Source organism: Pseudophryne corroboree, chromosome 10 (genome assembly GCF_028390025.1).
Source record: "Pseudophryne corroboree isolate aPseCor3 chromosome 10, aPseCor3.hap2, whole genome shotgun sequence".
NCBI classification, from domain to species: Eukaryota; Metazoa; Chordata; class Amphibia; order Anura; family Myobatrachidae; genus Pseudophryne; species Pseudophryne corroboree.
The window spans coordinates 114830291-114843641 of record NC_086453.1 but is presented as its reverse complement, the minus strand read 5'-3'; the positions used below and the strand labels follow the sequence as shown (position 1 = coordinate 114843641).

Here is a 13351-nt window from a genome sequence, read left to right as displayed (position 1 = left end):
AGCGCAATACCCCTTTAGGGGTCAGGACCCGCGCTATCATCGCGGGTCAAGGAAGAAACATCAGTTCACCAGACGAGGGAGACAAAACCAAAGGCAAAAACAAAGCAAAGCCTCCGAAACCGAAGAAGCGCTAATTTTTAATATGTCTAGCACACCATTATCACCATCTGAAATACGTGTGCTCAACAAAGGTCTGACGTTTGTCCCCACCAATTATGGTGATGAGTTCAAAAACAAAATTAGCACGTTTAAACTGCACCGCACTTTAAAAATTAAAGAGCACTTTGGTAAACAACCTGCACTGCCATCCAAGGAACCACTGCCCCCAAGAGTTCAGAAATTGGGCCCAAAGTCACGGTTCGATCCAGTCTCCACCAACGCTTCCCTTCAAACCTTTAACAGAATGCTGGAGAGTCCAGATGTCCATTCTAAGAAACGTCAATTTCACAATTTGCAGCATGATGAGCGATCAGCTCTAAAAGCGTTAAGCAACAGAAAGGACATCATAATCCGTGGAGCCGATAAAGGCGGATCCATAGTGGTGCAGAACACCACAGACTATACAACAGAGTGCTTGAGATTACTTGCTGACAGCGAGACGTATTGTTTTTTGGATAAAGATCCCTCCGCAGAATACAAAGCAGAATTAACATCATTGCTAGAAAAGGCTAAATTGCAAGATTTGATTTCAACAGACATCCTCCATAAACTGTTACCTGACAAACCGGTGGTCCCCATATTCTACACCATTCCTAAGGTCCACAGGGACGCACAGAGACCCCCGGGCAGACCCATCATATCTGCTCGCGGGTCTCTGTGTGAGCCGGTGGCCATCTTTTTGGACACTTACTTACAACCTTGTATTCAAGGTATTTGCACATATTTAAAGGACTCCAGCACTTTGTTACAGACACTTTGCACTTTTGACGAAATTCCCATTGATGTGTCGTTGGCCTCTGTGGACGTCACCAGCCTGTACACCTGCATTCCTCACCAACAGGGGCTGCAGGCTGTGAGACGTCTCATAGTGGGGAATGCACGGTACACTGGGCCAGATATTGAGTTTTTTCTTGAGTTGTTATGTTTCACGTTGACACACAATTTCTTTATCTTCGACGGTAAATTCTACAGGCAGCGAACGGGGTGTGCCATGGGATCTTCCGTGGCACCCTCGTTCGCAAATGCCTTCATGTGGGAAACAGAACGTGAATTATTTCTAGCCAATAGAACCATTGCCGACAGATTGTTTGTTTATTACAGATACATAGATGATGTGTTGATTTTTTGGCGAGGTGAGATACAGGAGTTAGGTGCGCTGATTGATTCACATAATCAATCTGACAACCCGGCTAAACTTACTATGACCAGTAGCCCAGTCGAAATTTTCTTTCTGGACATTTTAATTAAAATTCAGGAGGGTAAAATCCTGACATGTCTTTACAGAAAGCCAACCGATCGCAATACGATCTTGCGATACGACAGCTTCCACCCCAGATCCACCTTCCACTCCCAGTTTCTGAGGGTGTGTAGGGCCAACAATAGTGATTCCATCAAGACAGGTCAGTTGAAGGAAATGGAAGATAGATTCCTGACAAGAGGCTATCCCCGGTCATTAATACGATCGGCCCGCTTGAAAGCAGAGGCTACTCAGAGAGATGCCTTAGAGAAACCTAAACACACCAAAGACATGTCTAAAATCATCCCTTGGGTGTGTGAGTATGATGTGACAAGCAGGGAAAGGCAACGCCAACTAAACCAGCTGTGGCCCATTGTAACATCAGATCCGGAGTTAAAGATGCTACATGATAAACGCATCATGCCCAGCTATAAAAAAAAGGAAGAAGTATCAGGGACATATTAGTGAAAACTGATATGGCTAAATTGAGAGTGAATCCCACACATTTTCTCACTAGACGCAATGGTTGCTTCAAGTGCACTGGTTGCACTACCTGTTCCCACATGTCAACAGGGACTACCATAGCTCATCCCTTTTCAGGGAAGTTGTATAAAATCAAATGGCCCCTCACATGTAGTACGAAGTTCGTCATTTATGCCATCATCTGCCCATGTGGGCGATATTATGTCGGTAAAACAGAATGCCAATTCAAAATCAGAATGGCACAGCACAGACTAGCCATCCGGAATGCTTTGGCATCGGGCAGTGGGGAACAGCCCGTGGCCAAGCATTTCGTGACATTCAGACATTCGATGGCCACGTTCAAACACCGCATTATCGATCACGTCCCCGAATCAATATGGGGGGGGTGATCGGGGACGCAAGCTATTACAGTTGGAGTCCATGTGGATCCATAGGCTTAACACTTTGAAACCTGGGGGGCTTAATGACAATCTGGGATTAATCAACTTTTTGTGAATGTGGTTAAGTCCTAGCTTGTCGATTCCACGCTTAATGTAACTCATTTTGGGGGGCTCTGTGCCGATGTCATTAACAGTTTATTCTCAAAACACAAGGCATTAATAAAATCCAGCTGCTATATAGGAGGTGCCCATTTTAGATTTTTTGTCACATTCAGCAGGCTCTTTTTCCTTTTTTTAATAATTGGACCTGTGTGTGTACATTTTTCTTTTTGCACTTTTAGATGTCCTTAAGTGTTTGTATAATAGAGTTTGCACCAGTATTTTTAGATTGATGTTTTAATGCAATATTGACCGTCAAAAGTCAACTTAACATGTCACCTATTTTATTGTTTTTTCTTTGTTTTTCTGTTTTTCTTTTGTCTGTATTGTTGCACAGTTGACAGCGTTTCCATGGTTACGCAAACGTCTCCCTTGCCAGGGCTCTAGATCTCGCGGGATCGGCGGACATATTGGAGGCAGCTTGAGTGACGCGGCCAGGGCATGACACTCGGGCAGCGAGTAAAGCCTTGAGTCTTAGCCATGGTAACGCGGCTCGCACTCGTGACATCACTTCCGGTTCCGCCGAGACGCGAGCAGCCGGGCGGAAGTCATGAAAGGGCGGCCAGACGGACACGCTGCAGCTGCAGATTGGATGGGATCAGGGGGTAAGTGTTTGTCTTGTCTATTTAAACACCCATTTTTGGCACTTATGTTATCCTGAAGAAGGGGACCAGGTCCCCGAAACGTTGATATGATTTGCACTATTTGCACAAATATATGATTGCTGTTACAAGTCTCTGAGTGCCGCCTCGGTTCTTTCTCTCTCTCTCTCTCTATATATATATATATATATATATATATATATGCTTGGACATGAGTATAAAGTGATTATTTTTCTCTTACTGCTCAGGGGATACACCTATTGGTTGATATGATTTACATTTTCTCCACTTTAGAGGTGAAGGGTTTTCTTTGTATAATAGATGCGGAGCACTTGGTGGTGGCCTGGCAGGCTGGGTCCCATGTTCCTTAGGTATTTTTTCCTTTTATAGATGTTTAAACAATGTGAGGTCTATATGTGAATACACAATGATGTTGAAACTGTGACAGCCTCTTCTGATGAAGAGTCTAATGTGTGAATCGAAATGTCGAGATGATTTGAGGCTACCTGAATTAAACAGAATGAGACCTTAAGAGAATTGTGTTTTTGATGAACATTACCAGCGAGTGCACCTTTCTACCTTGAGGTGGAATTGTATATATTTGGTGGACCATCCGTGTGTGGTTCATTGGGAGCACCCTCAAAGCTGAACTTGAGTATTATGAGAGTGCGGGTCATATGTGGATATATATATATATATATATATATATTAGGAATATGATACCCAGACCATAGCAAACATTATATAACACATGCCTCTGAAACTCACTAACTTAAATATTTAATACTGCATACAGAAGACTAGTGATTGGCTGTGACTGCTTTAAAGTTAAGACAGGGAAGCACTGTTTATGCTACCTGTGAACGAATCCTAGTGAAACGTACGTCAGGCAGATATTGTCACATGTTGAACACACATGGTCGAAAGCAGATGCACACTGCCCAGAGCCCTCATGGCAGCTTCTCACCCCAAGTTCATCCCAATTGTCTGGTAACTGACAAGTTATGGTAATTGCTTATATTTAAATTACATTACCACGTACATTTTTATAAGATGCCATATACCTGTTGCAGCATTTACACATACACCATGACAAATTATTCAAATCCTGTATACCCCTTTTAATTGGGTTATCATTAGAAATAGAGGTAAGGGGTATAGGAATCATAGGCAGGACCGTCAACTGCAATCTTGGTGCCTGGTACACTGATTTCTGTGGTTTCAGTGAACAAGCCACCCTCTGGTGAAACGGACGTTTGTGTCATGTGAAGCTGAACTGTGCACAGTTCAGTCCACACACCTTTACCTCCTGGTATTGTATATGCCCATTTGGGCTTTCAGATTATTTATATTTCTCTGCTGCTGTATTGTGACTCTGATTTTCATTCCATCAGTAATTTTGAATTTTGAAACAGAAAGAGATTTCTCTTTTTTCTACTTAGAATTTCTGGTTAAAGAATGTTTAGAGACTTACTTTGCTAGCAATATGCTTCATATTTAACAAAATATCTGCAGGATATTGTTTTCTTACACAAGTTGTCTAGCATCTTTGAAAACTATCTGTTCCAGCATTATTACACGTATTCAAGATCTTCATGTCTTTTAAATAGTAAGAATGATTTGATTGCGCTTTGGAACAGACTGTTCTCCTCATACAAATGTCTGTTTTTATTCTGATTTTCCTTACTTAATAGGCTAAGGCAGCATACCTCTCTCATCCATTGTCCACTATAATTTGTTATATGACAGTAGACAGCAGAAGGCGGAGCACCTACCATATTCTTCAAGCACAGATGGAGCCACGGTCATCTTGGCTTCTCTGCTGCACCTAGGCACACCATGGTTTATTAGCATAAACCCTTCATCTATTGTTCTCAACTGCAATACATTACAGTGAGAACAATACATCATGGGATTAAGTCATTACAGCAGTGTATTAAGTCCAACTGCCCTGGCTCACTTAATCCTATTAAAGGCCAAGATAAAGGTGGCTCCATCTGTACTATTCTAATTTCAGTACTCTCTCATCCAAATGGCAGAAAATAATTCTCTGCAATACTGAAGTAACAGAGAACCTGTGCTACTGATTGGGCAGCAGATGTACTCTATTTCTGGGTAAACATCATTGACCACACTCTCTCATTTGTGCTAATTGGGTACATTACTGCCACATTTCACTGGTCACGCCGATCTCTTCGGATCTTGAAAGCAACGCAGTGATAAGCCCAATCAGTACCTAGGTGGGAGACCACTAGGGAATATCAAGTGCAGTAAGCACAACTCCAAGATACAAATAGCAGAAGTGTTTGAGCAACCTTTGACCTTTAACATCATTCTATCACTTTTATAATCCACCTATAGAGTCAACTACATAGCAGACTTACCTATTCCAGGAGACCCCTAAACAGAAAGCAATCCATATTGGACTATATTATAGTCCTTCTTACTTTATTTGTGCTTCTGTCTCTTACCTTTCTGGATACCAATGGCTATTCCAGTTTAATATCTTCACCTCAGTTGCATCCTTATAAATATATTTACATTAACTGAATCTCAAATATAACCATTCAGGAAATATTAAAATTTATTGCTCCTGGATGTGGAGGTGATATTTTAATATTTAATATTTGTGAGGTTTTTTCTGTGTAGCAATCTTTTATATGTAACATAATTAAAAGTTAAGTTTTAATATTTTCTATCATATCAAGCATGCCCCAACACAGAGTCTTTCTTTTTCTCCTTTTTTTTTCGTGAAAGAGAAAGTGTCAGGGAGAAATAGAGGGGAGCAAGAGAGAGTGACAGTGTCAGGGAAAGAAAGAGGGAGAGATAAAAGGAGATAGAGAGAGGGGTAGAGTGAGACGGTGTCAGGGAGAGAGAAAGAAACAGTGTCAGGGAGAGAGAGAGACAGTCTCAGGGAGAGAGAGTGTCAGAGATGGAAAGAGAGTCAGGAAGAGATAGTGTCAGGAAGAGAAACAGTGTCAGTGAGATGAGGAGAGAGGGGGGAGAGAGATGCAGTGTCAGTGAGAGAGGGGAAAGAGTGTTAGAGACGAGGGTATGTACAGTATTTATTCTATAAGGTTTTTTACTGTGAGACCTATTTTTAGAGAATGGATGAACGTAAATCTATGGTTGAGGTAGCAAAATAAAGGTCTCACCTTGTAGATGTGGCAGTCGAAGAGAAGAATGAGATTGTGGCAATGGTTAAAATGTTGCAGAGTGGCAAAGTTCCCATGTAAAGTCTGTGGGAGAAGCGTGCACAAACAACGTTAATAGTTGCTCTACTGATAGTGGTATCAAAATAAAGGTCTTAATATATAGATGTGCCAGTCGAAGAGAACAATGAGACTGGAGCAATGGTAAAACTAACCGTCGATATCCAAGGGTTTCCACTTGTATTTATTAAAGTGAAATTGTCATATTTTGAGTGATCATCACAAAGTCTAAGTATCCAAAGAATTTATAAAGGAGGGTCCACAGAAGATATCTCTCTGATATCACTCCATTTCTGAATCAGCTCCCAAAGGTTTCTGTCAGATTTATCAGGCTCTGGAATGCGACTCTGAAGATGGCGTTAACCCATAGTAACCTATGTGCAACTTTTTTGCAAATTTTATAGGAGAGTTGATACCAAGATTCATGGCATTACATCATGGAGGGTGCCCGCAGTATTTTATTTGGATGTCCTGACAAAAATGCAGCTGCATTGAAATGTTGTCTCATATAGCTTTTTTTTTTATATATTCTTCTTTTCAAGTGTAACATGGGGGGAAGGGGGGTAGTGCAGAAATATATTCATACTCCGGGCACCATGGCACGTAGTTACACCTCTGCCAGTAACTTTTGGTCGTGCTGATTGCTTCATGTCATTTCCTGTGACGTTGGTGGCTGCCATTGTCAACCACCTGTATTCTGAAAATGGTCTATTTCATATTTACAAAGTGTATAGTGTTCACGGTATTACAGCATAGTAAGTTTCCATAAACAAGACAGGTGGCTATTTTTGTGTATAAATTACTTATTATATGCCAGTGATGGCCATTTCAAAAAGTTTTTATCAAAGGAAGCAATTAATAATGATGCTAAAAAATCAGTCTCTGGTACATATCCCATTTTGTTGTTGGGTATAGCACTTATAGTCATTGTCATGTCATTAAAGCGTAAGAATCATACTATGTCTCTACATAGTTAATATCGTTAACAACATCATAAACCAAATTTAGACTTGCTGTATAACCATAATTGCTGACGTACAGTAGAAATGCAAATACATAATGACATATCTATGTGTGAATACATTTTAAAGCAGCATAAAATATTTAACAGACTTCCTAATCATGGTAATAATGCAACTTCAAACCATTTATCTAACAACCTAAATAAAATGTTTCAAATTACGCACTTAAAATAAATATTATTGTAAAAGCTGACAGGCATTAAAAATACTTTCCATATAATACATCATACAGTATTTACCATCAAAAATATATTTAATATTTTAATACTTGTCTTAGTAGAAATTGGACTAATTTGAAATCTGGCTGCTGCCACTGTATATATTTGGAGTGTTTTTATGTTTAATTTAGCCACGAGGTCTTAATGGTTATTAATAACACCTGAGTTCTATTGAATATTAGGTTAGCGCTATTTGCACTTTATACACACACACACACACACACACACACACACACACACACACACACACACACACACACACACACACACACACACATATATATATATATATATATATATAGATAATTTTTTAAATGATGATTATTATTATTATTATATGGAGTATAGATTAATTCAATTTGAACTTCAATACAATCATGACTAAGTTTATTAACTGGGTTGATTCTTACTCACACACAGCTTCTAAATAGCAAGACCTGACCAGAGATTTGACATTTGACACTTAGATAATGCCCGGACACATGTTAGATATGGAGGGACAATACAATAAGGGGTTATTTACAAAAACATTAGTAACAGAAAGAGACTAAAATTGCGAGCTGTTATGCATAGATTTCCATTTTCTAGTATTGCAATAAATAGCCCCTAATGTCTCATGTGTTGCTTCCTCTAAGGTGGAAAATGTCTGAGAAGTGCATTGATTATAAGGGAATACGCTTTCCTCATTTGTCAACCAGTGTAGAAGGTCTCACATTTTTGGAAAATGAATTTCAAGCCCAGGATAATGACCTCTTTAATATCACGTATCCAAAATCAGGTAAAAAAGAGATTTGTTTCTCCACACAGACTTTTTAAACAAATGTATGTATTTTTTGCAAAAAATAGTATACCAGTCACACGAAAAATAAAATTCACTTATTGGCGTTTACTGTATAATCCGTTATTGATGTATATGAATATTTCAGCAATTTGTGTATGTATGTGTTTGTATACAGATTTGATATATTCTAGAGATAAAAGGAAATGTGGGCGTTCTTAGTGCACCATATCGATTTGGTAATATGGACATATGGGTTGGGGCTAAAATGCAGACGGTCGGAATGCCGGCAGTCAGAATTCCACCATTTAGATTCCCAACAAGGGTCGAGTAAGCATGTTACCCATCAGCCACTAACCCCCTATCCCTTCCTCACTGCAGCATAAACCCATCCCCCCTCCCCCTGCAGCCAAACCCAAACCCTCCCCAGGGGTGCCTAATCCTATCCCCCCCATCCCGCACCCTAAACCTAACCTCCCCTCCCTGCAGCCTATCCCCAACCCTCCCCAGGGGTGCCTAATCCTAACCCCCCCTTCCGCAGCCTAATCCTAACCTCCCCTCCCTGCAGCTTAACCCTAACTATCCCCCAGCAGCCTAAACCTAACACGCCCCCCCCCCCCCCCCTCCAACGGCTGTTCTGATCAGTATAGGGATTCTGGTGTCTGTATTTCGACAGCTGGAATCCTGTCTGTATAAAGCCCTCTGACAATTGCATACATATTTTTTAGACTTATCTGATATCTTATCTGATATCTCAATCGGGTTCTCCTCCATGTCCCTGTGTATTCAACGGCTCCTGGACATATGGGTGGTGATGACTGGATGGTTTGGTCTTTAACTGTCATTCAGTGACCAAAGTCGACAGACGGATAAGTAACATGCTCTTTTTGCTAGGATCATATTTCAAGCTGGATATGTAGGCACTTTGGTTGCCTGGTTATTTTTACATCATTTTAAAAAAAAATAACATGTTTGAAATGGAGCCACCTATATAAATATCTTTTGGAGTGCCCGACCTGGGTGGAAATAAATACAAGATTTTTTTTGATGTAATATGTTTGAGTGCCCTTTGTGAATACCCATATATATATATATATATATATATAACAAAGGAACAAAAAGGCGGCACTCGGGGTCTTTATAATCAAGGTGTATTCACAAAAAGTGTCATCGACGTTTCGGGGACCAGTTCCCCTTCTTCAGGATAAAGTGACAGTGCATAAAACAGTTTAAATAACATTCCCCATTACTCACCCCCTTTACACGTGTGTTCAAACTTCTCAGCGTTACCAGCTGGCCGCCCGTCGGAGCCTCCGCTCGGCGCCTCCGTTCGCGTCAGCATGACCCGGAAGTGACGTCGCGGGACCCCTCCGATGTGGCCATGGTAACACTGTACACAAAACAAACAGATCATCAGTGTAACCAGCGTTTGCTGCAACATCTTAATGTATAAAATGACAACTCAGTCACTAAGTGCTTCTGTGCAAATCATTAAAACCATGCTAAGCTCTAAATGATTAAACATATATTACAATAAAAGTTATGCCTATGTAATCAATGCGTGATTTAGAAGATTAAACATATATTACAATAAAAGTTATACCTATGTAATCAATACGTGATTTAGAAAAAAATACATTTCTAGAGCAACGAACCACATGCTTGGCATCCTGGTTACCCAGTGCTTCCACTATCATTGTTATATTAAATACCATACATGCCTCATCTAGGGCTGAAATACATATGTGTCATTCTACTGCGACTGTCACACAATGCGCTGTCGATCAGAAAATGACACTACTCAATTAAATTCACTTAAAACATTGCTTATTACCCTATCAAGGTTCATGAAAGATAAAAGGGCCATTAAGTAATTTCTAAAAATTTATGGATCTTTCTAAAAAATTTATTTGAAAATTTTTTTTTCTTTCTTTATAGAAAATTAATCAGGCCCAAGTTGTCGTTGAGACCATTTGGTTTTAGCGTATTAAGCCTATGTATCCAAATTGACTCAAGTTGTAGGAGTCTTTTGCCCCTGTTGCCCCCCCGGGCTGACTCTGGGATGTGGTCTATAATACGATGTTTTAGGGGGGCCATACTGTGACGATGTTCCACGAAGTGCTTAGCAACAGGCTGGTCCCCTCCTCCTGAGGCTAGAGCGTTTCTAATAGCCTGCCTGTGCTGTGCCATTCTAACCTTGAATTGGCACTCCGTTTTGCCTATATAGTAGCGCCCACACGGGCACATGATGGCATAGATCACAAATTTTGAACTGCAGGTTAATGGCCATTTGATTTTATAACTCTTCCCTGAACAAGGGTGGGAAATGGAATCACCTGGTGACATGTACGTGCAGGTCGTGCACCCGGTGCATTTAAAACACCCATTTTTTCTAGTCATGAAGTGGGTAGGTTTTGTCTTAAGTTTGGACATGTCTGTTTTAACCAATAAGTCTTTAATGCTCCTGCCCTTTGTGTAGCTAGGCATCACTCGTGCACCCCGAAAAATTTCCAAATCTGGGTCACTTGATACTATAGGCCAAAGGGCCCGAAGTTTATGCTGCACTTGCCTGCTATTGATTTTATATTCACATACCCAGGGGATAGTTTTAGACATGTCTTTGGTATTAGCTGGTATAAATAAATCGTTTCTCTTTGCCGCAGTTGCTTTAATGCGGGCCGCAGAGAGTAATTTCTGTGGGTACCCTCTCTCTAGGAACCTGTGTTCCATTTCATCAAGTTGTACATCCCTCATTTGTTCCTGACTATTGGTCCTACACACTCGGAGGAACTGCGAATAGGGCAGGCCTTTAATGGTCGTAGGTGGATGGAAACTGTCGTGGCGCAGTATTGTATTGCGGTCTGTAGGTTTCCTATACAGACATGTATCAAGCCTACAATCTTGAAGTTTGATCAAAATATCCAAAAAACAAATTTCTTGGGGACTGCTGACCAAAGTTAGTTTGGCTGGGCAATCGGATTGATTATGTAACTCGACCGCATTAATTAAATCCAAAACCTCCCCTCTCCACAGTATGAGTACATCATCAATATAGCGAAAGTATAAAAATAGACGTTCTGCTATTGTTGGATTAGCCAGAAAGAGGTCACTTTCCACCTCCCACATGTAGGCGTTTGCAAACGAGGGTGCCACGGAAGATCCCATGGCACACCCCGTTCGTTGGCGAAAAAATTTGCCATCAAAAATGAAAAAATTATGTGACAAAGTGAATTGCAACAACTGCATAAAGAAATCAATGTCAGGGCCTGCGTAAGAGATGTTGCCAGTGATCAGTCTCCTAACTGCCTGTAAACCCGCCTGGTGCGGAATGCAGGTATACAAGCTGGTCACATCTATGGTAACCAGGGAAACATCCCCTGGAACCTGTTCTATGTTGGCTAGTGTTTTCAACAAAGAACTGGAATCTTTCAAATGTGTACTGGTGCCCTGTACACAGGGTTGCAAATAAACATCGAGATAAATAGCCACTGGCTCACACAGAGACCCCCGGGCAGAAATGACAGGTCTGCCCGGTGGTCTCTGTGCGTCCTTGTGGATTTTCGGTATAGTATAGAACAGCGGAGACACAGGATATTCAGTTAATAATTTCGCATGCACCTCAGAAGAAATAATGCCTTCAGCCCGTGCTTGATCTAATAGTACTTTAAGTTCTTCTTTATACTCCTGCGATGGATCTTTGTTTAAGGTGCTATAGGTATTGTGGTCGCTCAGCAGTCTCAAGCATTCATCCATGTAGTCTTTGATGTCTTGTATGACGATGGATCCACCTTTATCTGCCCCTCGTATTATCAGATCTTTTCTACTGCTTAATGCCTTGAGTGCTAATCTTTCATCTTGCTGAAGATTATGATGTATAGGCACCCTCTCTTTATCACTGGAAGACTCCAGCATCCTATGAAATGTTTTGATGGAGGCATTATGCGACACTGGGTCGAATCTCGACTTGGGGCCCAGTTTCTGAAGCCTCTGTGGTACTAGGATCTTTGCAGGGGCTGCCGGCTGTTTACTAAAATGCTCTTTTAATTTTAAAGTGCGGTGCAGTTTATAGGTGTTGACCTTCCACCTAAAGTCGTCTCCAAAGTGGGTGGGTACGAACGTGAGACCTTTGTTCAGTACCCTCTCCTCAGCCTGTGTCAACGGTGTCGACGAGAGGTTAAAAATTAGTGTTTCTTGCCCTTCGGGGGTTTTGTCTTGTTTTTGCCTTTTATTTTGGCCACCTCTTCTGGTATTTCGACGAGCTTTATCCTGAAGAAGGGGAACTGGTCCCCGAAACGTCGATGACACTTTTTGTGAATACACCTTGATTATAAAGACTCCGAGTGCCGCCTTTTTGTTCCTTTGTTGCATATACCGGAGGGAGACCCCCGGATGGGGAAGGCACAGGAGCAAGTCATATCCCGCTGTGGATTACGTGAGTGCCGGGGTTACTGCATAGAAATATACAGGAGCCTATTGCATTGCCTTTTGCATTAAGACTCCTTTCCCAAGGCACCGCACTCAGTCCTGTTGGACCAAGTATTTCTTCATTTCTCCAGGACTCATTTGCACACACTTTTCACCAGCACTGCACAGTGAGCTGGTTAGCACTGGATGCACTGAATTGAGCACAAGCACTTTTTGGCAACATGGCAGCTAGAGCACCTGATCCCTATGATGTTTCCTCATTTCTTTTACATTGTGATACCCTTGAGACATTAAGTTTTTCAGATTTGGAAGCAGAGGGATCAGGTGCTCTAGCTGCCATGTTGCCAAAAAGTGCTTGTGCTCAATTCAGTGCATCCAGTGCTAACCAGCTCACTGTGCAGTGCTGGTGAAAAGTGTGTGCAAATGAGTCCTGGAGAAATGAAGAAATACTTGGTCCAACAGGACTGAGTGCGGTGCCTTGGGAAAGGAGTCTTAATGCAAAAGGCAATGCAATAGGCTCCTGTATATTTCTATGCAGTAACCCCGGCACTCACGTAATCCACAGCGGGATATGACTTGCTCCTGTGCCTTCCCCATCCGGGGGTCTCCCTCCGGTATATGCAACAAAGGAACAAAAAGGCGGCACTCGGAGTCTTTATAATCAAGGTGTATTCAC

General features: G+C 41.4%; 1 protein-coding gene across 3 annotated transcripts in view; it reads left to right on the top strand.

The window, feature by feature from the left end:
• The window catches only part of LOC134966190 (sulfotransferase 2B1-like), a 187642-nt gene that overhangs the window by 117292 nt on the left and 56999 nt on the right, over positions 1–13351 (top strand). For 2 of the 3 annotated variants that reach the window (XM_063942751.1, XM_063942750.1), the window contains one exon: positions 8108–8250. In XM_063942751.1, coding sequence (XP_063798821.1) covers positions 8115–8250 — 136 coding nt within the window. In that variant the 5' untranslated portion in view covers positions 8108–8114. Of the gene's footprint in view, positions 1–2825; positions 3024–8107; positions 8251–13351 lie in introns of those variants that run through there. The other variant, XM_063942749.1, reaches the window with a different exon arrangement.